Source organism: Agelaius tricolor, unplaced genomic scaffold (assembly GCF_023055355.1).
Source record: "Agelaius tricolor isolate 1412-34295 unplaced genomic scaffold, bAgeTri1.0.p SCAF_9, whole genome shotgun sequence".
Lineage (NCBI taxonomy): Eukaryota > Metazoa > Chordata > Aves > Passeriformes > Icteridae > Agelaius > Agelaius tricolor.
In genome coordinates, this window is record NW_027269269.1 from 30458098 (window position 1) to 30478833 (window position 20736).

Consider the following 20736-nt stretch of genomic DNA (forward strand, 5'->3'; position numbering starts at 1 on the left):
CAGCGGCGTGCGGGCCCGCCCCCGTCGCTGTGGTTACGAGTCAAGATGGCGGAAGAGGGCGCTCCGGGCCGGCGCGGGGAGCGGGAGCGGGAGCGGAACGAGGAGGGGCCGGCGGAGCGTGGGCCCGGCGCGGCTTTTCACATGTTCGTGCTCATGGAGGACCTGCTGGACAAGCTGAAACTGCTGAGCTACGAGGAGGAGGCGCTGCGGCGCCACAACATGCGGCCTCTGTCCAGGTGCTTCTGACTCGCGCCTCGGCCTGAGGGCGCTGGCGTGGCCGTGGGCGGGGGGCAGCGGGAAGGAATTCCTCCGGGCCATCAGAGCATAGCGAAGGGCCTGCATGGCAGAATACCTGGGAAAACTAGCCAGGAACAAAGCTTCCCGTGTGAGCTGGAAGCTTTCAGAACGCGAGGCCCCGCGAAAGGCTGAGATGCGCTAAGTAAATAGTCCCTTGACCTTTCCTGCCCCCGGCAAGTATTAGGTGTCTGCATGCCACGGTACCCGTGCAAAAAGTAATTCTACCTAAATTCTACCTCTTCCGCAGAAAATAGCTCTGCGTAAATTCCAAGTTGTTCAAAATAACTCTAAATATCTTGAATTCAGGATAGCTATTCATGGTGTGTGTATATTTTTTACCCTGTAATCCTTTACAAAGAGGGTCTTGGACCCGTTTTTGGTAAGCCTGGGCTTTCATATCCAGTACATACTTGTTTCACATGTAATGGTTTTTTATGTCTTTCTTTTAAATTATGGTGGAGACAGGAAGTCTGGGAATCAGGGCCAGTGTGCTCCCAATATCCACCTGCCCATATAACTTTTAAACTCATTCATCAGTTTCAGCCAGGCTCCACTGCAGGGTGTCACAGAATTAAGCTTCTTATAAGCAACAGTTTGCTAAGTTACACCCTTTTTGGGAAGGAGGCTCAAGTATGAGCACAGTGGCTGTAAATTAGGTCTAGCCTGCCGTTGAACTGTTGGAATGTTTGGAGCAGGACAGCAGACCTTTGTGTACTTCAGTGAGTAGCTGTATTGGTAAAGGGAAGCATTTCCAGAAGTTCCCAGTATCCAGTATCCATGTAATTTATACTCGGGGGGGTAGTCTGGTTTTATAGACTGAATTCTTATTAGGATCACATAATTGAATTTGGTGTGATCGAAGTCAGATCCAGTTTTCATTGCTCTCCAAAGCAACCCAAAGCACAGTATAGATAAGGACAGGTGGAAGGATCACTTCAAAACATGCTCCTGATCTGAGCTGAATTTGCAAATGTAGGAATACCATCCTCCTGCATTTCTTGAGGAAAGTGTGAAGGGGAGGTGATTTGGGGAATTTGGCAGCCAAGTCTGGTGTTGACTAATAACTTACACAAAGCTGGAAATAAGCAAGCTGGGTGTAGAAAACTTGGTCTGCTGTGGTTGTGTGTGAAACCAGGCGTCCTGATTTTTGGTCAGATGGGTTGCTCATTGAGAAAACTGGGTAAAGAAACTGCTCTGTAGCCTGTGCTTACCTATAATGTTGTAAGAGCTCCAGAAACTCACACTACGTACCATTTGCTCCCTTTTGAAACAGGCACTACTTTGCGCTGCCCACCAATCCCGGTGAGCAGTTCTTCATGTTCTGCACGCTTGCCGCTTGGCTGATCAGCAAAGCAGGACATCCCTTCGAGCAGCCGCAGGAGTACGATGACCCCAATGCAGTGATTTCAAATGTGCTCTCCGAGCTGCGGTCCTTTGTGAGTGTCACACGGGCTCTCTTCCCAAGTGTGTTGCAAGCTTCTGCATTCCCTTCAGAAATAACAGCAGTCACACACTGCTCTCCTGCTGGGTCTGGTCCCAAGGACTGGACAGACTTTTCCTAGCTGTAAGTTTGTACTGTGTTACTTAGTTAATTGGAAGTTTACATAGGCTGTACCTACTTGCTATTTTTTTTTAACACTACGGAAATGGTCTTATAAATAATTCCAGTTGGTTTTGTTCTGCAGTCTGTAAAATGGATTTAACCAGGCTTACCTTTTGTAGTACCACATATGTTGCTCATTTATAGTAGCATAATTTTCAGAGATTTCATCTGGAAGGTTTACACGGTTTGTGATCCTGCTCCAGCCAAAGTCAATGACTTAATTTGTAGTGTAGGAAGTGGTTTAGAAGAATGTTTGTGGGGTTTTTTGGTTGTTTTTTTTGGTTTTTTTGGTTTGGTTTTGTTTTGTTTTTTTTAGTTTTGTTTTTGTTTTTTCTTTTTTTTGGTAAGGAGTAAAAGGTTGTACAAACTGCGAGGAACTACTGAGATTTTTTTTTTTTAATTAAAAAAAAGAAAGGAAAAAAGCTGAACTCCAAAGATCAGGAGACTATATCAGCTGACAAGAAGTATGATCTTAGTATGATCTTATGGAAGATTATACTCTGGTGCAGCTGTGAATGATGTTAAGGACACTGTTCTCTAAAGGAGTTAAACTATATCAAACTACTATGTTTATCCTGCATGACAGCAATAAATTAAAATATTTTATAAGTAAAATATGGAGCAAACAGGACACTGTTGAAAAGTTGGTAGTTAAGTCTCAATACTTGAGTTTCTCTGTAGCTGTTACTATGTTGCCTTGTCACTTGTGTGCTTGACCATCCAGATCCCTTGGGGCTTCTGCCTCTTCTGCTACCTGGGAGTATGGTCTTACCATATGCTTAAAGATTTCTACACTGCATCTTTTCCTTGGCATCGTCTGGTTTTCCTTCTGTTGCTTCACTGGAGCTGCATAGGAGAAGAATGTAAATTGTCATTAATAAAATCTCATACACAAGGGACACTTTTTAGTGTACAAAACTTATCTCCCTTTGAGGAAATTTGGGTTGTTAGGCCATTAGTAAACAGGCTGTCTCTTTTTATTTTAGGGAAGGCCTGTGGATTTTCCTCCCTCAAAATTAAAGACAGGCTGCGGAGAGCAAGTGTGCTACGTTCTTGATTGTTTAGCTGAAGAAGCCTTGAAGCACACTGGGTTTAGCTGGAAAAGGTACAGTACACTTCTAAGCATCCTCCCTAATACATTATTTTCCAGCAAACAGATGTAAGTTGTAGTGGTAAGATAAAACATAGGAATGACTAAAACCGTTTTACTTGACATTTCATGAGATGGTAAATTCAACTAGGCTTGAAGTAGGGTGGCCAGTTAATTCCTAATGCAATTTCACACAACTGGCCTGTTGCCAGCAAGGCTGAGTTTGGACCATTATAGACTTAGCTAATTAAGGTTTAACTGATGACTTTTTTTTTGTTATTTCCCTACATATAATTCCTTGTTAATCTGGTATTTGAGTTGAAACATGTAATGTCCGTTTAGGTTCTATCAATCAGTAGTAAGTTCCTGGAGTTATGCACAGTATGGTCATGTTACAAGTAGACTAGAGTAATTTTATTTAATCTGAAGGAAATCCTAGGACAAATTAGATGACAGATAACCTCAAATATATGAAAATGTCTTTAAAAGTGTTCTTTTATTCTTTTCCTCCAATGGGTTTTGAAATGGATATAGCAAAGTAATTTCTACCTTGGAAATATTTTACTGTTACTTCTCTTTAGTACACAAATTCCACTGTAGGCTGCAAATAAGCCTGTGGTGACTTGCACTTGAATTTTAAGAGTTAGACCAATAGAGACAAACCCCAAAATTTACTTCCTAGATGACTTTGTAGTGTGAATGTACTGTACTGCCTTTACTTTTAAGACAGTCCAAGATGAACAGGACTTTCAAGGCAGAGTATATATTTATTTAAGTTGCAAAACACTGTCTAGGTATGTTCCATATCATCCATTTTTCACATGAAATGTTTTGTTTGGTATGTACAGAGGTATGTACAATTTATTGCATTTAAAAGCTCTGCTGTTCTTTGAATTAATTTCAGGCCAGCATACCCAACAGAAGAGCCAGAAGAAGAAGAAATAACAGAAGATGATGCAGAATTAACACTTAGTAAATTGGAAGAGGATATTGCAGTAGGTTTATTTGGTTGGTTTTGATTATATTAGTATTGGTCAACTATGAGGAAATTTTTATTCACTGTTCATTTTGTTTGGCTTTTTTTAAGAAGTATTTTTAATTAGCTGTTCAAGTTTTTTTCCTGCAGCTCTATTCCTGCATTGTCAGATTCTCTGTAGGATTTTTTTGTGGCTTTTCAGATAGATTAACTCTTCAAGACAGAGTGTATATTCTTATGTGCAGTAGAATCTAACTATGCATTAAAAATACAGAGATTCAGAATTGTTTCTCTTCTCCTGATAAATCTACTCTTGATGTTAAACTAAAGGGTTAAAATAGGAAAACAGTCAGCTGTCTCCTCTTTTCTGTATCTTGTTGAGGTGTAAGCTGCTTAAATTGGGAAGTGGGGATGAAACAGTTAACTAAAGCATAGTTGAAATTCTTCAAAGAACCTCTGGGTTTGTTCTCAGTATTGTCCTAGGCCATGATTTTCATAACTAATGTGTTCTTTTAGCTCTTTGGAATATATGTGTGTTAATAAAACCACTGAGGTGTTATTCCTTTACTAGGTATTACATTACCAGGCAGTTTATACCAAAAGGATACTCACTTTTTAAAGCCCCTAGTAGTTCTACAGGGATTAATTACATGCCAATGTAATTTTTTCCCTGGTCCATTGTTGCTGCCGGTATATTGATATTAGCTGTATCCATAATTGAATTTAGCAGTATTTCCAGCAATTAAATGTTAATGATGAGGTTCACTGATTGTTCTTTGGTTTTGATTCTTCTGAATAAAAATGATGAAGCTGACAGAGACAAGCCTAGTTCTGTAAATCAGGGATTGCCTGTATTAGGTGGCCAGCAGTAGGCAGTGAGGCTGGGTGTGCAAGAAAATCTGCTCAGTTTGGTTTCTCAGTTCTGATAACCAATCTTGTTCTGGTGGTGTGTTCTTCTAAATGCTGCACAAATATCTATTGTCCGTTTAGCAAAAGACAGTCTTAATTTAGTCTAAATTTCTCGCAGGTATTTAGGGGACTCAGGGTCAGACATGCCAGAAGGAAATAGTAGTCCCTGTTAGTTAAAAACTGGGTAAAATAGAGGAAAGAGAAATAAGCTCCAAGGTTTATTTCAAGGGTAAAATCCTTCAAGTGAGTATTTTATTAGGGTAAAATCCTTCAAGTGAGTCTTGGAGGATTTTACCCTAAGACCTGTGTTATTGCAGCTTTTGTGATTTCTGTAGAAAGGAGGTGGATGGTGAAATTTCACTTTGGTGGAAAAGACAGTCAAGAGGGGGACAAGGGGTATAGGGGTGAAGTGTCTGGGTGATAAAATGGCAGATGAAATACTGTATAGATAAATGAAGGTTAATGCACAGAAAAAGCATTGTTTCTTATGGGTAATGGGCTCTCAGCTGATCATAGTCACAGAAGAAGGGGATTTTGAGACTATAACAGATTTGTAGAGTATGTTAACAGAGTGTGTGGTCTCATGGGCAAGAAAAAAGCAATTGCCTCAATTTCAGTTGTGTTATTCTGCACATTTAAGATGTGGCATCATTCTGTGACTTCAAATACATAGTGCAAACAACATCTTCAAAACTGTGTTGAGGTCCGGTTGTGATTTGGCTTTTGTTTTGATGGGGCTTCATTTTTAAGGTAGAGCTTTAAGAAATACATTAAAAAATACAGTTACCATACAACTATTGACAATGGGCCATTTGATGTCAGAGGCTTTAGGGTTTGGGTTTTGTTGGTTAGTTGGTTTATTTTTGTAATACTGTGGTGCTATGAAGGAAATGTGGGGTAGCTTTGACCTTTCAGCTTGTCCTAGGTATTATGCCTCTTCATAAGCTCCATTTCATAAATTCTCCATGTCTTGTTTTATTCAGAAATATGGAACTTAATACTCGTTGGTTTGTTCTGCAAAATAAAATTATGGAGAAAAATTGTGCAATAATTACTGAAGTCTTGCTTTGAAACTTCTCTTAAGGAAGAAGAGTCAGACAATGAAGAAAATTATATTGACCTGAGTGTTTTAAAGGCACAAACGTACAGATCAGTAAGTTGTTACACATTAGTCCTCTCATGAAAGATTTTTACATCTGTAGCAGCAATTTGTGTCTGTTGGATTTAAATCTAAAAATCCTTGCATTGTCTTTACTTGAAAAAAAAACCCATCTGAAATGAATCAGATATTATATATTAATATTATTTTGAAAGAACAATGTGCAGCCAGTTTCTAAACTGATACCACTGAAGGGCTGCTGGGAACATCTGCAAGAAAGTTTTTGCAGAGACTTCTAGAGAAACATGGTATTAGTTTCATGAGTACATTTAATCCCACATAAATACACCATTTCTGAGATGTATTATAATTTCTTAATATATACATTTAATTGTCTTCAGTTTTAAGTATGATGAGAAGATATACTTTAATTATAAAGAATTAAAGAAATCTGTTTCATCTGTAGTCTAGATCATTCTGGATATAAATATTTTTCTAATATTAACACTGCAAGCCGTTATAGTGATTTCATTGCATAACAATGATATTTTGTGTATAAACTTTGGGATTTTTACACAGAACATGAATGACACTGCAAAGCAAGAAGAGATTTTACAGTCCACAACAGATGCAGCAGAGTGGAATCTGGAAGTGGAACGTGTGCTTCCACAGCTGAAAGTCACAGTCAGGACTGACAATAAGGTATGGAAGAATGGATTTGCTTGTGTACACGTCGTGATTAAAATGTGATTTCAGTCGATGCTGTTTACTTTCCATTTGCAGTTGTTGTCTTTCGTCATGCAAAGACCTGTGAGTAATAGGCTCTCCAGTGCTACCTTTTCTGAACTTTTGTCACTTGATTTGACCCTAGAAGCAATAATTTTCAGTAAGGTGTTTTTTCAGTATTATACTTTTTTCTGCTGCTTGCAAGGCACCTTATTTCTATATAATTATTCAGTGGGGATTTTTTCAGTCCTCTGACATTTCCAATATATTCACACTTCTAAAATATTATATCCTCAGTTTAACAACTATTAAAACATCTTCTTGGAGGACAGCTGATGATCTTACCTTTCAACTCTTCTATTTTTTAACCTGATTGTATGGAAGGCTGATTGTATGGGATTCTCTTGGTGAACTTTACATGACAATCAAGTAGGTCTGTACCCTGGTCTAGTCATCCTGAAGTCTCCTAATATTTAGTGAAAATAAGTGATCACTTTTTCAACTGCTTTTGCTCACCATATCCTGGTAACTGTCTCAGGGTGAAATTCATCATGTCTTAGAACTGTGTATTTCTCTCCATAGTCTATTTCAAGGAGTCTAGAATGAGCAGCTTAGAAGTAGGTATCCATCTTTGGCAGGTCCAAACCGAGGGCCTGCTCCTGGCATTGCCATAAGCATTCTTTCCAGGAGCTTGTGTAGCACACACAGATCAGTGCACTATTGAAATTGTTCATTTGCAGTGACCCAGGTAGTTGGAGTGTTGGAGCAATCTGCAGCACTGATACAGCAATACAATACATATACATGAATACAATGAAAGAAATTACCTTGCCAAAAATAGGGGAAACCTTCAACTGTCTGCTGAGCTGCTTGCCTGTCTTACACCATACTGCATTTTTCTGTGTGAAGAATTGCCTGGATTGAACCACTCTGCTGTGATCCTCAGCAAGCCCATCTGTTGCAGAGAACATGATGCTTGAGTCTCACAGTGAGGAATTAAAACTTAATAAAGACATAGATAAAAAATTAAAGCCACTGTAAGATCTGAGGTTTACTAGCTTCCCGCTTAATGCACCATCTCTTTGCCTTAAGGAATACGTCAAAATGAACATAAAAAGAGGATTCTTCTTCTAGCTTCTTTTAGAAATAACTGGAGAGAAATGTTTGGCCTTTGTTGTGCCAGAAAACATATTCTGTTTCCTAAGCTGTGCATGTAAACATAGTACCAGGAGAGTATTAATGGTTTAATCAATGGCACTAGAAACTAGAACTTACTGTAAAGTCCTGGACAGAGTTGGGGGTGGGTTGTCTGCCTGTTGTTTTTATTTAAACTCCAAAGTTTGGCAAATTGTGAGCAACTGTCACCAGACCAAGAAGAGTCTCCTTCAAACGTGAAACATAACATAAGCACATTATCTCTAGTGGCTCATTACCTGGTGTTCAGGGCCAGTTCACAGCACCTTTTCTCAGCCCCCACCCTGGAGTCCATGTATGTGTCCTATGATCTTGAAGCTGGAAATAATTTTCCCTCTTCTAATTGTATCCTGTTACCAAAACCAAGTTTTGGTATTTCTGCCTCTTTTTCTTTCCATTCTTCTGGTAATGGTAATGACTGAAATAGAAGGTAAAGAACAGATAGTCCAGAATTGGTAGGTGTTGGGCATCAAAAGCAGTCATTTTGTCTAAGAACAAGCTGAACTAGTGCAGCTACAACCAATAGTTTTAGTATTTGTGCCCAGAGTGGTTTCTAACAGAAATAGTTCCATGAAAATCAGACTCTAAAAAGTGTAGCTACTATGGTGTCAGTGAGGATGTCAGTGTTTGTTTATGGATCTGAGTGTCACATGTGACATTTAGGAGATTTATAAATGGTGTCACATTGAGCCAGTGCCCCTGGCTATGAACATGGCACTGGCAGGATGATATATGGCAATAGTATAAAAGAGAACTGACCCTGCTTTGCATACATGCCGCTGTTTAGTAACCAGAGAAGGATAAAAATTGTACTTACCTGTGTTTTAATTTGTGATGCCTTTTGTAGGATTGGAGGATTCATGTAGATCAAATGCATCAGCATAAGGATGGAATTGATTCTTCTTTGAAAGAAACTAGGGTATGTCTTGTATGTACAGAATATTTTACTAATCTGTCAGCGTTTTTATTTTTTATTTGAGATGCATTAAGGGATAAATTGATCTTTTTTCCTTCATTGTTTCTTGTGCTATTGCTGTAAAATTAAAAAGGGAAAGATATGACAAGGATCTTTAAGGACAGTGCTGGTAACAACATACCTTCTGGGAAAGAGTTGTATGTGTGAGGATTAACAGGGCTATCAGGCTCCAGTAATGAATGCATTACCATAAGTGCATCCTGACTACACAGGACAAAATAGAATAATACAATCGGAAGGTGCTGTTAAAACCCCCAAATACTCTCAAATACTGTTGCTAGAGTACCTTACTGACATTGAAACTTGTAATTAATTGAGGAGGGGAGAGTGATGAAGCAGTGAAGACTGAAATATGTGTTTTGGAGGTGGGCAAACCAGAACACATTGGGAATATTTTTTTGTTGGCTAAACACAGTATTTCTGTACTATTTTCCTCTGTCTGTAGGCTTCCATAGCCTTTCTTAACTACAGCATCATTTTGATACTCTTTACATATTCTCTGTCAACTGTCAACCCACAGAATGTGATTTTCTAGGGTTACCTTGACAAACTCCATAATGAAATCAGCAGAACACTGGAAAAGATCAATAGCAGGGAAAAGTACATCAACAATCAGTTGGAGCACTTGGTTCAAGAATACCGTTCAGCACAAGCCTTGCTGAGTGAGGTATTGCTGATCTTTTGTTGTTGCCTTGTCCTGTATTAACTTGCTGTTAAGTGAGGGTAGAGGTAAAGACGACATGGAGTGAGCTATCTATGAATTCTGCTGTTGGATATAAAGCAGGGGAAATGTTGATTGGCTGTCAAATTATATTCTTCCTAAGCTAAACTAGCAATTTTTATTCAACTGTTCTGCAGGGGAAAATAGATGGTTTTGCCTGAGTATTATGTATAGCTGTTGCCAGTCTTGAGCAACTAGTAAATTGCTAGTTCTGCTTTCTCTGTGAAGTTCACACATCTGTCAGGAGTGGAATAACTACAGTCTCAGTCCAATATTCATCCCTTAGATTGGGTACTGGTGCTAATGTGCACAGAGCACTCTGATTACTTCTTTGCTACATTTAGTTTTTATGCCAATAGATTGCTGTCTGAGAAGATTTTTCATTTAGGAGGCATTATAGTGTGCCTTTTGGCAAGCCCTCCTGGTTGTGGCCATGGTGACAGTAATGCTAACAGAATTTGACCTCTGCACCTTCTGTTTGCCTTGTTGTTAAGGTATCTTCGAGACAGTAATTTACTGTTGATGAAGTATTATTCTGGATTTCAGTATTCAATCCTTTCTGCATTATGGCAGATTTTCTTCATGTTTATTTCCTCATGTAAATGATTAGAAAGCATAGTTCTTATCAAGTGCGTATTTGTACTATTTACTGCTTTACATTTTTGAATTATAGTCATTGCAGGGGCTGATGTTTCAACCCTGTCCTCATTTGTAAACCTCACTGGGGATTTGTGGGAGAGTTTCTGGAATTGAAACATAAGAGAGCAAGTATTGAAGTTTTCTCTGAACTATCTGCATACACTTCTCCAACTCTGTCATTACAGCCAAGACATGTTTTTTTCCAGGCTAAAGAGAAGTACCAGGAGGGAAGTGGAGGAGTAACTGAAAGGATTAGAGTGCTTTCTGAGGTAAAACACATCTTACTTTAAAACTGTCTTCAGAGAGTTAGCATTTAGTGGTTGCAGTTTAATGAAACCAGTTCTCTCTGATTTGTTCTCATGGTAAAGATTATTTTTTGTTTGGGGGAGGTGATCTAGTCCAGTCCCTAATTTTTAAATACAGGCTGCCGTTGATTTTTAACTTGCGAAATGTGAGCTCCGTTTGTAAATGAAGGTATATGTTCTGTATTTTATAACCTGTACCCCAGAATTTTGGGGGATTAATAAATCATGCCCATAAATTCTTTGGAAGAAGAAAAGCTTAATTCTTATCTTTAGTTAAAATTAACAGTTTGAAATTTTTATCTTCCAGGCACTTAAAAGCAATATTTGACAAAATAGTCCTTTTTTCCATACATCAAATTATCTTATTACCTAAATCTGGTTTTCCTTTATATTGGTGCTCTTACAAATTTAAATAAACATCTGTCTCCTAACACCATGTTGAGTGTTTCATGGCATTTCATTTAGAATTACAGCCTGATTTCCACATACTTCAACTCTTTATCCAATTCACAAATTTTTTAAATGGCTCTGTTTGGATTTTAGAGACCAGCTTTACTTATTAGACAATGAAGCCTCAGGAATAGGTGCATAAAATAGGTCATACAATAAGAATGTGTTAGAAATTGTACAACAAGTTTGAGATGTTTCAGAACAGATAGAACAGTTGAGTTAGAAGGTACCTACAATGATACCAAGTGCAGCTGCTGTAGGTAATGCAGCAGTTTAATTGAGTTTTCTAGCAAAGATTTCTGAGTGTACAAATTCTGCAGAATTAGATCTGCTTTCTATTTCACTCTCAAGGAAGTAAGTTTGAAAAAGTATTTTGTGATGACTTCAGATTTACAGTGTGCACTTTGGGAGCTGATTGACTGATAAGTAATGGTGAATATGTTACTAGCTGGCATCCTTCAAACTACATAGATGCAGTGGCACATGTCTGAGGTAAACCAGACATATTGGATGTTAGTACTGATCTGTTTTCAGGCGTGCAGTCAAGACCTCAGCCTACCTGGCAATACCATTACCAGGCAGGCAGTAGCAATGCAGCACTGATTCCTTTTCATTGCTGAAAAGGCTTATTGAAGCCTTAATGAAGGGCTATTTTCACATTATCACAAGATTACTGAATTATTACCTTGGCTATACTTTAGAATCATATATTTGCTTTTTTTCATTGTCTGTAGTTGCTAGACAGTGTTGAAATGTACTTTTGTTCTTCAAATGTGGATTTTACATACATGTACCTGTGCCAGTGCCAGCAGGCTGGACTGCTGCACCTTCTTATGCTGCAGTGCTGTTTCTCAGGTTTCCAGTGTAACATGCCAAAGTCCTGATGCTTCCAGAAGGGCAGTGGGCATGGTTATTTGATGAAACTTGATCTGTGGGGATATTGGTTCCTTTGTTCATCGATCCAGCATCACACTGAAACACTTATATTGTTGTTTTTTACTGGGGATGCGCAGATTTTTCAGTAACACCATGGTGTTTGGTCAAATTGTTACCCTTTTTCTGTAATTTTTTAACAACATAAGTTCAGTTAAATTAATTTCTGAATGTTTGAACAATCATTCCTCTTTATGTAACAAGTAAGATGGATTAGTTAATTTTTTTTTAAAAAAGCAGTACTTTCTAAAAATTCAATATTCATCTGGTTTAATTAAGAAAAAAATCTCTTAAGATTACAGAAGCATTAGAGAAAGTAAAGCAGGAAACAGAAGAGAAAGGAAGCAGTATGACTGATGGTGGTAAGTACATTTTTGCTTCATCCTTTTTCTTGGTGACAGTTTTACGATATGTACTTCATTAAAAAGAATTAGAGCAATTGCAAGGAGCAAGATGATGCAGCAGCATCATACTAAGGGGAAGGGAGGGGTTAGAAACAAAATGGAAGGCACAAAACATTTTAATAGCTTTTCACAGGTAAGATTTTCACACCCTGCTGAAGGTGTCTTCAGTTCTCCACTAAACCTCAAATCAGCTATGGGGATAAGGCTTTCAGCTGAGCAAAACACATCATTGAAAAACCTGTCTTAATGTTGATGCACATTTTTGAAGCTCTTAGATGTCAAGAAGACAGCAAAATTGTCATTGCCTATTTCTGTCTTTACAGTGTTTTGCATATTAAAAATGATGTATCAGTACAATCACGTCTTTAGAGTAGAACACCCTTTTGTTCATTCAACTCTTCCATTTTAAGGAGTAAATTACAGCAAACAATGCTTTTGTGTTACATGGCTGACAGAGTTGTACTGTTTATCTTTTTTGGGACAGCTCCTCTAGTGAAGATTAAACAGGCCTTAACAAAATTGAGGCAAGAAACCATTCAGATGGACATACAGATTGGTGTGATGGAACACACATTGCTGCAGTCAAAGCTGAAAGAGAAATCCAATATGACTAGAGATATGCATGCAACAGTGATTCCAGAAGCCACAGTAGGTGCCTATTAAAATTGGTTGGACCTGACTTGATTTGCTCAAGATGCAGTTTTCTACCATTTGCTTTATTGTGAGTTCAGAGGTTTTGTTTATGTTGCGGTAGGAGGATGTTCTTTTTTTCCTGTTCCTTTTGAACAAGATGCTTGTTAAAAGATGCACTTTTTAAAGAAGTAACATGCACACTTTAGACTCAAGAGGGAGCCATGTTTAGTTTTGTGCTGTAAAGATTTACTGCATATCTCTTCCAAATACACGAATAAATTCTTGTTAGTGAAGATGTGTCTATTTCTTTGGAGAATGTTATGTAGTGTGAAAGTCTGTAGAATGATGCTGACACCCTGTAATCTTGATACTCTGCAGTGCTGAAAGGAAATTGCTTGCAAAGGATTTGAAGGTAAAGTGTCTGTCATTGCCACTTACATACATTTACAGAAAGTATTTAATTAATTAAGTATTTAATTATTTCAGTGATACTGAAATAATACAGCATTACCCTCTAACAGGCTAGGTCAAAACTGATATCAGCTGCAAGACTCCTCTGACATCAGCATCAATATCAAAATCTATATAAGACCAAAGAAGGTAAAAAGTATTGTTTGGAAATTACTCTTGGCTTTCTAATTTTTTTCCATGTGCCATCACTTTTTCAGAATCACTTTATATTAGCATTGGGTCAAATGCTGCTTTCATTTATAGTATTTAGAAGAGCTTTGTGGACCAGATTTGGATTATTCTTGTTTTCTGTTCTTGTGTCAGAACACCCACTTTTGATTTCTGTGAAGGAAAAATGTTGCCAAATCTAGTTGAGTAATACAGAACAAGAAGAAAAATGTAGGAGGAAGGAGTTGGGAATGTAATGGCAACAGGGAGCTTGCTGTGTCTTAGTAAATGTGTAGGTAGAGAGTGACTCTAGATGTTAGTGGTAATGAAGGAGTATGGAGCAAAGGAATAACCTTATTAATGTACTAGTGCATCCTTTTGTACTAATATCGTTCATGGCTCATGGTTATTCATGAGCCGTGAACAATATAAGGTACAATTCCAGTGGTGTTAAAATCCTCACCGAACTTCTGCAGGCTATTCCATTCATCAAATAATTTCTCTCACTTAAATGTGAGCAGTATTTTGCAGAATCAGGGGACAAGTTCTGTGTCTGAAAGTCAAGATACTTGACACAGTCAGTACTATGAGCCAGTATAAGTTTGTTGTGCTTCAGTATTTCATTTGCCAAAAAAGAAATAGCCCTAAATCTATGGAATTTTAATAAGTGAAAAGATATCTGTAAATGTCGACTGTTACAATTTACCTGTGCAAACCACTGCTGAAAATCTCTATGAATCACACTGGAAATTGGTTTCCAGCTCCTTTTGCTGCCTACCTATATCCTCCCACATTCAGCTGAAATTAGAAAAGTTATTATTCATGTTCCCTTTGTTAGGTGCTGTTGCTACTGCATATTTACTTTAACAGTGGCTTTACTTCCACTTAAGATTAAGCAACTCCCATCTGCATTGCCTGCAAAGCAGCTCACTAATGCTTTTGGATTGCAATGTTGTGTTGTATAAATGTTGTTTATGTAAATGCTTTCCGCAAAAAAATCCTCCTTCATGCTAATACAACAAACATGATTAATCAAAAACCTTTCTTTATGAACTGAGCCTCTTATTCTATTAGAAATGAATCTATTAAGACAAGTATGGCAAAAAACCCTCTAATGTGACAAAAATCTCTGGAAGAAAAGCCTCCTTTGTGCCAAAGTAATTCTAAAATAGCGTGCTAATGATCTGGAATTGATCTACATTATTTTTAATAGTACTGTCTGAAACTGCTGTCATTTAAGTAGAACACTTCTGTTGTTATCACTGGTATCAGTGATACATGGCCTTTAATTGTCATCTGGCAAAGAGTGGAATTGGCCCCTTGAGATAGTAAAAGCACTTGACCCTGTTTGAAAGCAGCCTTACTGATCCAGCAAGTGCCCACACCATCTTCCTTAAAAGCAGAGGAGAGCTGCCTGTCACAAGCAGCCTGAAAGACCCTTCTAGAGAAGCAAAGATCTGTGTAATTAGTCCACAGCTGAATCAGTGCAGGAAGCAGAAGCCACATTAAAATTAAATCACTTGGTTCACATTATGTCCTGCACTGCTCATTAGCTAATGCAGTGTCAGAACAGAAGACCAATAAAACAAAGATATCCCTAAGTTAGTAGGAGGCACACAAAGCTCTTCTATAAAAAGAGTCTCTGTTCATCTGGAGAGGATTTAGGAAAGGACTATTCGCAAGAGTTAACTTTTGTCCTCTTCCAAGGTCTCTTAAAATTTTCAGTTCTCTGGAACATCAGTATGGAGGCATTTTCAGATTTTACCTAGAAGCCAAGTAGAAGCTGGCTGTAGACAGACCCAGAAATTGTGCAGAGAGAGAAAGAAGGAGCTTCATTTTCTCACTTCTGTTAGAGAAGCCATGGGTTTTGTCCTTGCCATGAGGACTGCAACAGTTCAGTCTTGAATGGGGCCCTGGTATAAGCTGACTACTTGGGTTTTGGAAACATGTTGTGGAGGAGGCTTATTAATAGCCAGCTCACTGTCTTGCATGTACTCCTTAAAGTTCCAGGAACTCTTGGAGCATATTACTTTTTAGAATTTCTTCAGCTCTGAAATAGCTCTGAACCTCATAACATGACCCAATGTCTTATTTCCCTATCTTTTATCTAGGCTAGGATGTAAGTGCCCTGCTGGGAACTAGAAATAGTTCCCAGTGCTTAGTGCTAGGTACTCTATTAGAGGTGCTGTTTATAGGCCATTTAGGATACCTGAGAGTGATTGATTACATGCATTACCTTTTTACTTTAATAAATATAATACCTCACTCCCCATTCTCTTCTAATGTCAGCAGATAGCATGAATCCATTTCTCTCACAGAGAACCTTCTACAGAATTGGCAACTGAAATCACAAGAGTTTAAAAGTGGCTTTCAAGCATATACCGAGAATTCATTGTTTCAGCACTGGGTCAGCTTAATCATTTGAACTTGCATTGCTGAGTGCTGTGCAGGAAACTGGATGAATTCACATGAGTTTGAGAAACCATTGTTATAAACAATTCCCACATCTGGTCAAAATATTCTCACTCCTGTCTGCTGATGGCGTTAAAGGCCTTCTCCTCTTCACCCACCCAAAGGGGGAACTTCAGGGAAAATTTTTTCTTGAAAGGGAAAACCTTTATGCCCACCTACTATTAAACTTTGCCACTTTTTTTGGAGTACAGTTCTACTGTTCACTGTGACATACAAAAAAATGATTAGTATTGCCAATTGTAAGTTACAGTAAGAGCTAGTAAGTCATCTGGGCATGACCTATAAAAAAAACTAAGAGTAAATGAAGAGCCTGTGTGTGAACATTTCCAGCTTCTGTGCTTTTTGAATTTTGCATCCAAATTTTGCATCCTGGGCTTCTCTCCAAGTTTGACAAATGTTAATTAGAAAAAGAAGGAGTTGGTTGATGCTGTGCTGCCACGCTGGCCGCGTGCCCGTGCGGGGATGTCAATGCTGCAGTGTACCCCCACAAGGCAGCTGCGCGTGCATGCGCACAGGCCTGTGTGCACGCTGGCCTCTCCCGGGGCTGGCACCAGCAGCAGAACAACATGCCTGTGAAAACCCTGGCCTACTTCCTGCAGCCTCACTGCTTTCCCTTTGCTTGTGGATGGATTCATGTTTTAGGAAATGGTTGGGTGATATCTGGAAAAGATGTGAAATAAAGCTCAGGAAAATTTAATCAGTATCCATGAGAGTAAAGTAAACAGGGTATGAGTGCTGGCTTTTCTGCATGAATACTGCTCATAGGTAGGGACTTTCCACAGAAGGCTTGGAGATAGCAAAGGTTATTTTCATCTGCCATTTCCTCCCTTTGATGTATTTTTTCATTGAGCAAATGCCATTACCAGGGCTTTCTCATGTATAGGCTCATACTTAGCTATTGCTCCAGGGCTTGGTGTTGCTGGAAATGTCTGTCTTTCAGCTTCCTAGTAACAGCCCTACCATTTCACAATTATTCCCACGCAACACTGGAATGTGCAGGGTTGAGAGTAAGTAATGATTTGAATAATGCTAGTCTTTCACTGACTGCTTAGTTTTACTCTGTTCTTTTTCATTCCTGGTCTTAGCAGTTAGGATTGGATGTATTTCAGTACTCCATCCCAGAAGTAGCTGAGATACTCACATGCATCCTGTTGTAAAAATCAACAGAGGTGAATATTTTTAGGTCAGAACAGAATAATTATTTCTAATAATATTCCTCTTGATAATGCACTAATTGCAATTGTTAATTCAGAAATATCTCCTGTTTTTGTGGTTTTCAAAGGATGACAATTCTTCAAATGACACCTTAGTGTTATTCAGTAGTAACACAAAGAAGTGCGTTAATTAAACTGTGAAGTGTAGGCATCCCCTGGACAAAAAGTTTCCCACCCCTCTTCTAGTTTTAGGGCAGAAGTTTCTTGTTGTATCTTGGTAGGGGGGGCTCTTGTAAGGTTTTAGAGAGTTCTCCCTATCCTTCTTCAGCATGGCTTGTCCATGAGCATTTTGCTTCTCTTCAAAGAATCCATTTGGGAAAGAATACAAGCCATTAGTCAGACCAAAAGGGACAGGCTGTTTGTGAAATTTTCCTGGAAATTAGTGCCAAAAAATGGTGCAGAAGGTTTCAAAAGGTCTGACAGCATCTGTTGAACATAATTTCCTTTGTTACAGGAGGTGTTCAAGTTCCTGATATGATGGCAGGAAGGATTTCTGCTGAGTTTATCAAATGCTGTCTAACAACAGTAAAAACAATGAAAACTGTGATCTTAAAAGCGTCACTCATTATTTTGTAGTAATTTGTCCAGCAGCCATTTCACCACAGCTTTCTGTAGAGTGCCTGTAAACTCAAGTAAAACATTCTTGAAGATTTTCATCATCTTCAGCTATATAATATTGACAATGAAGAATAAAAAATACTGTTCTGAGAACACTTTTCCTGGGACAGATGATTATACTCTATGGCAAGGCGTGGCAAGTTTGGAGGGTTTTTTCTACAAGTAGTCCAGTCTGCTGATTTTTGTTTGAATAAGGACATCCCTGCTAATATGTTCAGGTTTGTGAGAACTCTTACTGAGAAAAGGAATTGCAGGTAACTGTATTAGAGAAGATAAACAACTGAAAGCCAGTTCAGTTTTCTCTCAGTTGTGAACAGGATTGATAAACAGGTAACAAATTAATGTGGACAGAATGAAAGAGCTTCTTTTAAAAAGCTCTTCTATACTATCTTGGCTTAAATGTACAAAACATGCCTTCGCTTAGTTTTATTCCATTTGCTGCTACTAGTTATCCTCATTTCTGAAGTGCACAGTGTACTCCTCTCTGATGACATCTTCCTCCAAATAATGGGAAGTTTGACAACATGACCTGAACATAATGGATGTGGTCAGTCTATCTGAGCATCTGCTAAGCTGGGTGGAGCTAACTTGGTGTGTCTCTGTAGAGTGCCACCTGTGAGCAGCTACAGCTGACACTGATCCAGTGTAGGTGTCAGGAGATAAGAAACAGGAAGCTGGTCCCACTTCCTGTCAGAGAAACCGCAGCCTCTAGGGTGCTTGTCTCCTATAAGAGACTGCAGAAGGCTGGACAGACTGAATTTGCTAGTACAGCTACATACAGAGCGAAGGTGAACACCATGGTGCTTGTCACCCTTCTGCTAAAAGCCACTAACCAAAACTCAGTGTCCCACTGATTGCTCTAATCAGGGGGAGAAGGAAGTGGTGAAGAAGCCAAGTGATAACTTTTGTGCCTAGAATGAATCAAACAAACAGCAGAAAATAAGACACAGACCCTGCTCACAAATACATGTATTCTTCTATTGATCTCTTAACTAGTTTCTGGGGTCAGGCTAAACATTCTGAGTAAGGAGAGGCTTTCCTACCTCACCTGTGTTTTTTTCAGATCTTCACCACCTCTCTCTTTTATATGTGCAATAACTTTTATGCCTGAAGCCTCAGAATTTAGGCTGGATCATTTATCTCTGTCTGGTGGACAGACATTTTTATGTTGCACCTTTCAAAACCATCTGCATCTGGAAAAAAGCTTCCTTTTTATCTGCACCACAAAGAGTTGTATTGATACCCAGAGTTTCAAAGCAGTTTAACTTGACCTCTACCAGCATAAGGTAGGAGAAGAAAAGCTTTCATTTGTGAGAAAAAGTTGTTCTGTTCAGTGGTGGAAGAAAAGAAGAAATGGAAAAAGATATGGCCAGACAATGTATCTTCTAGAAAGCTGTAATATTTCCTGCAGCACCCAGATTTTTATGCTGTGCCAACATACTTTGTCTCTAACACCTGAATTTGCCATCCCTAATTTTAGCAGAAGGATCCCAATATAAAGCTTAAAGAATATAGCAATGAGCAAGACCCATGGCATACAGCAAGATCTTTCAGTGTTCAACAGTAACTAAGTCTGCATTTGAGATGAAGCATGTAATTTATTTTTTAGACACTCTGAATACAAAATACCAGTTTATAAGTGTAAGGGACCTTCTGACAAGCACCAGATAAAGCTTTACTGTGATGAAAAAAATGCAATAATAGTAAAGGGTTATTAAGTCTTTTTATGACAATCCATCCTATATTTCATCCCAGAAAATGCTGATAGCTCCTTTTCACCATGTCTTAAGTGTGCCAGCTCTATTATACAGATCACAATCTTTAAACCATGCTTTGGCAAATGTATCCTTTGTGGCATTTGTGTGATCAATTATGCTTTACTCAGTGCTGTGATTGTTTACAACACACCACAGTCTTCCACTGCATGTGAAGACACATTTATTACAGACAATGGTGCCAGTGCTGATCTGTTCTTATTGGCCATTTCAAAACAAAAGCCAGACAAAAAGGCATCTGTTTTCAGTGGCTGGTCAGGTTAGTACTGAAAGTCTCTTCCTGGTGCTTTTCACCCTATGTTGGAATACAGCTGTCAGTGCTCAGGGACCCCTTTCACTGAGGGCCTAGAAGAGCTGCTGTGGACTCAGACTAATTCTAGCACTGACCTGCCTTTCACAAGCTGTTCAGGCAAATCTTCACACTGAGTCATTAGAGCCCTACAAATGGTATACAGTTAAAAGATCCAAGAGTGTCAAAATGAGTCATATTTTTCAAGTGACAGTTGCTAATTTGAGTGACTGTTTTGCATTACACTTACCAGGACATGCAGGAAACAACAGCATTTAAGCTTTCCTGCTGCTTGTGGTTCCTAGCACGTGACCAGCCAGGGCAGTTATATCACTGAGCCACACCTTGCTCTTACCCAGAAATCATATTCCCAGGCATACATACCACTTTATCAGAAGGAAGTGACTCTGGACTTCTACAAAAAGTTGTTTCAGGCAAAGGAGGGGCTTGCTTTCAGTAGCCAGCCTGACTTGCAGACAGTACACCCTCTGCCTTGGAGACAGGTGAAAATGGAACTGAGACTTTACAGGTATCCGCCACACTACCAGCATGTAGAGGGAAGAAGGGCAGAGTTAAGGACATAGTAGAAGTGACCATTCCCATGAATTACAGACTTGGAAGACAAAAGCTGGGGAACATGAAGAAACAGTTGGACATGCCCATGCAGAAAAACAACCCCAAAAAGGAAATGGTAAGGTTGCAACATGGGAAGAGTCATCAGTAGGTGGAGGAGTATGTCTCTGTCATGAAGAAGGGCAGAAGGGATTTCTGATTTGCAGAGAAAAGCCAGCAAGG

The 20736-nt window shown here is 38.9% G+C and overlaps 2 protein-coding genes and 1 long non-coding RNA gene across 5 annotated transcripts in view; 2 read left to right on the forward strand and 1 right to left on the reverse strand.

Moving 5' to 3' along the window:
• The first annotated feature begins 45 nt into the window (after positions 1–45).
• Positions 46–13248, forward strand: IFT57 (intraflagellar transport 57). The gene is made up of 11 exons (XM_071433474.1): positions 46–236; positions 1571–1733; positions 2887–3005; positions 3895–3985; positions 5960–6028; positions 6554–6676; positions 8742–8813; positions 9406–9537; positions 10437–10499; positions 12214–12280; positions 12807–13248. Exons 1-11 carry the CDS (start codon positions 46–48, stop codon positions 12983–12985), a joined length of 1269 nt encoding a protein of 422 aa, XP_071289575.1. The 3' UTR covers positions 12986–13248.
• LOC139592992 (uncharacterized) lies at positions 1698–12027 on the reverse strand. Of its 3 annotated transcripts, XR_011680171.1 has the most exons (6): positions 11780–12027; positions 8712–8927; positions 8134–8312; positions 7528–7655; positions 2673–2746; positions 1698–1785 (listed from the first exon to the last, which is right to left on the reverse strand). It is a non-coding gene; the product is annotated as an uncharacterized lncRNA (long non-coding RNA). The 3 variants fall into 3 exon arrangements; XR_011680172.1 differs by lacking the exons at positions 1698–1785; positions 2673–2746 and adding an exon at positions 6671–6841; XR_011680170.1 differs by lacking the exons at positions 1698–1785; positions 2673–2746 and having other exon boundaries at positions 6671–7655.
• Positions 13249–20427: 7179 nt separating the features above from the next.
• The window catches only part of CD47 (CD47 molecule), a 31996-nt gene continuing 31687 nt past the window's right edge, over positions 20428–20736 (forward strand). Inside the window, exon 1 of the mRNA XM_071433485.1 lies at positions 20428–20632. The gene's annotated coding sequence lies outside the window, so the exon portion shown is untranslated. The remainder of the gene's footprint in view (positions 20633–20736) is intronic.

Excerpts from the sequence above, each read along its gene's own strand:
- IFT57 (XM_071433474.1), top strand. The coding sequence starts at position 46 with ATGGCGGAAGAGGGCGCTCCGGGCCGGCGCGGGGAGCGGGAGCGGGAG. Across the intron at positions 3,006-3,894 it reads ACTGGGTTTAGCTGGAAAAG|GCCAGCATACCCAACAGAAG; the intron begins GTACAGTACACT and ends AATTAATTTCAG. Across the intron at positions 8,814-9,405 it reads CTTCTTTGAAAGAAACTAGG|GGTTACCTTGACAAACTCCA; the intron begins GTATGTCTTGTA and ends GTGATTTTCTAG.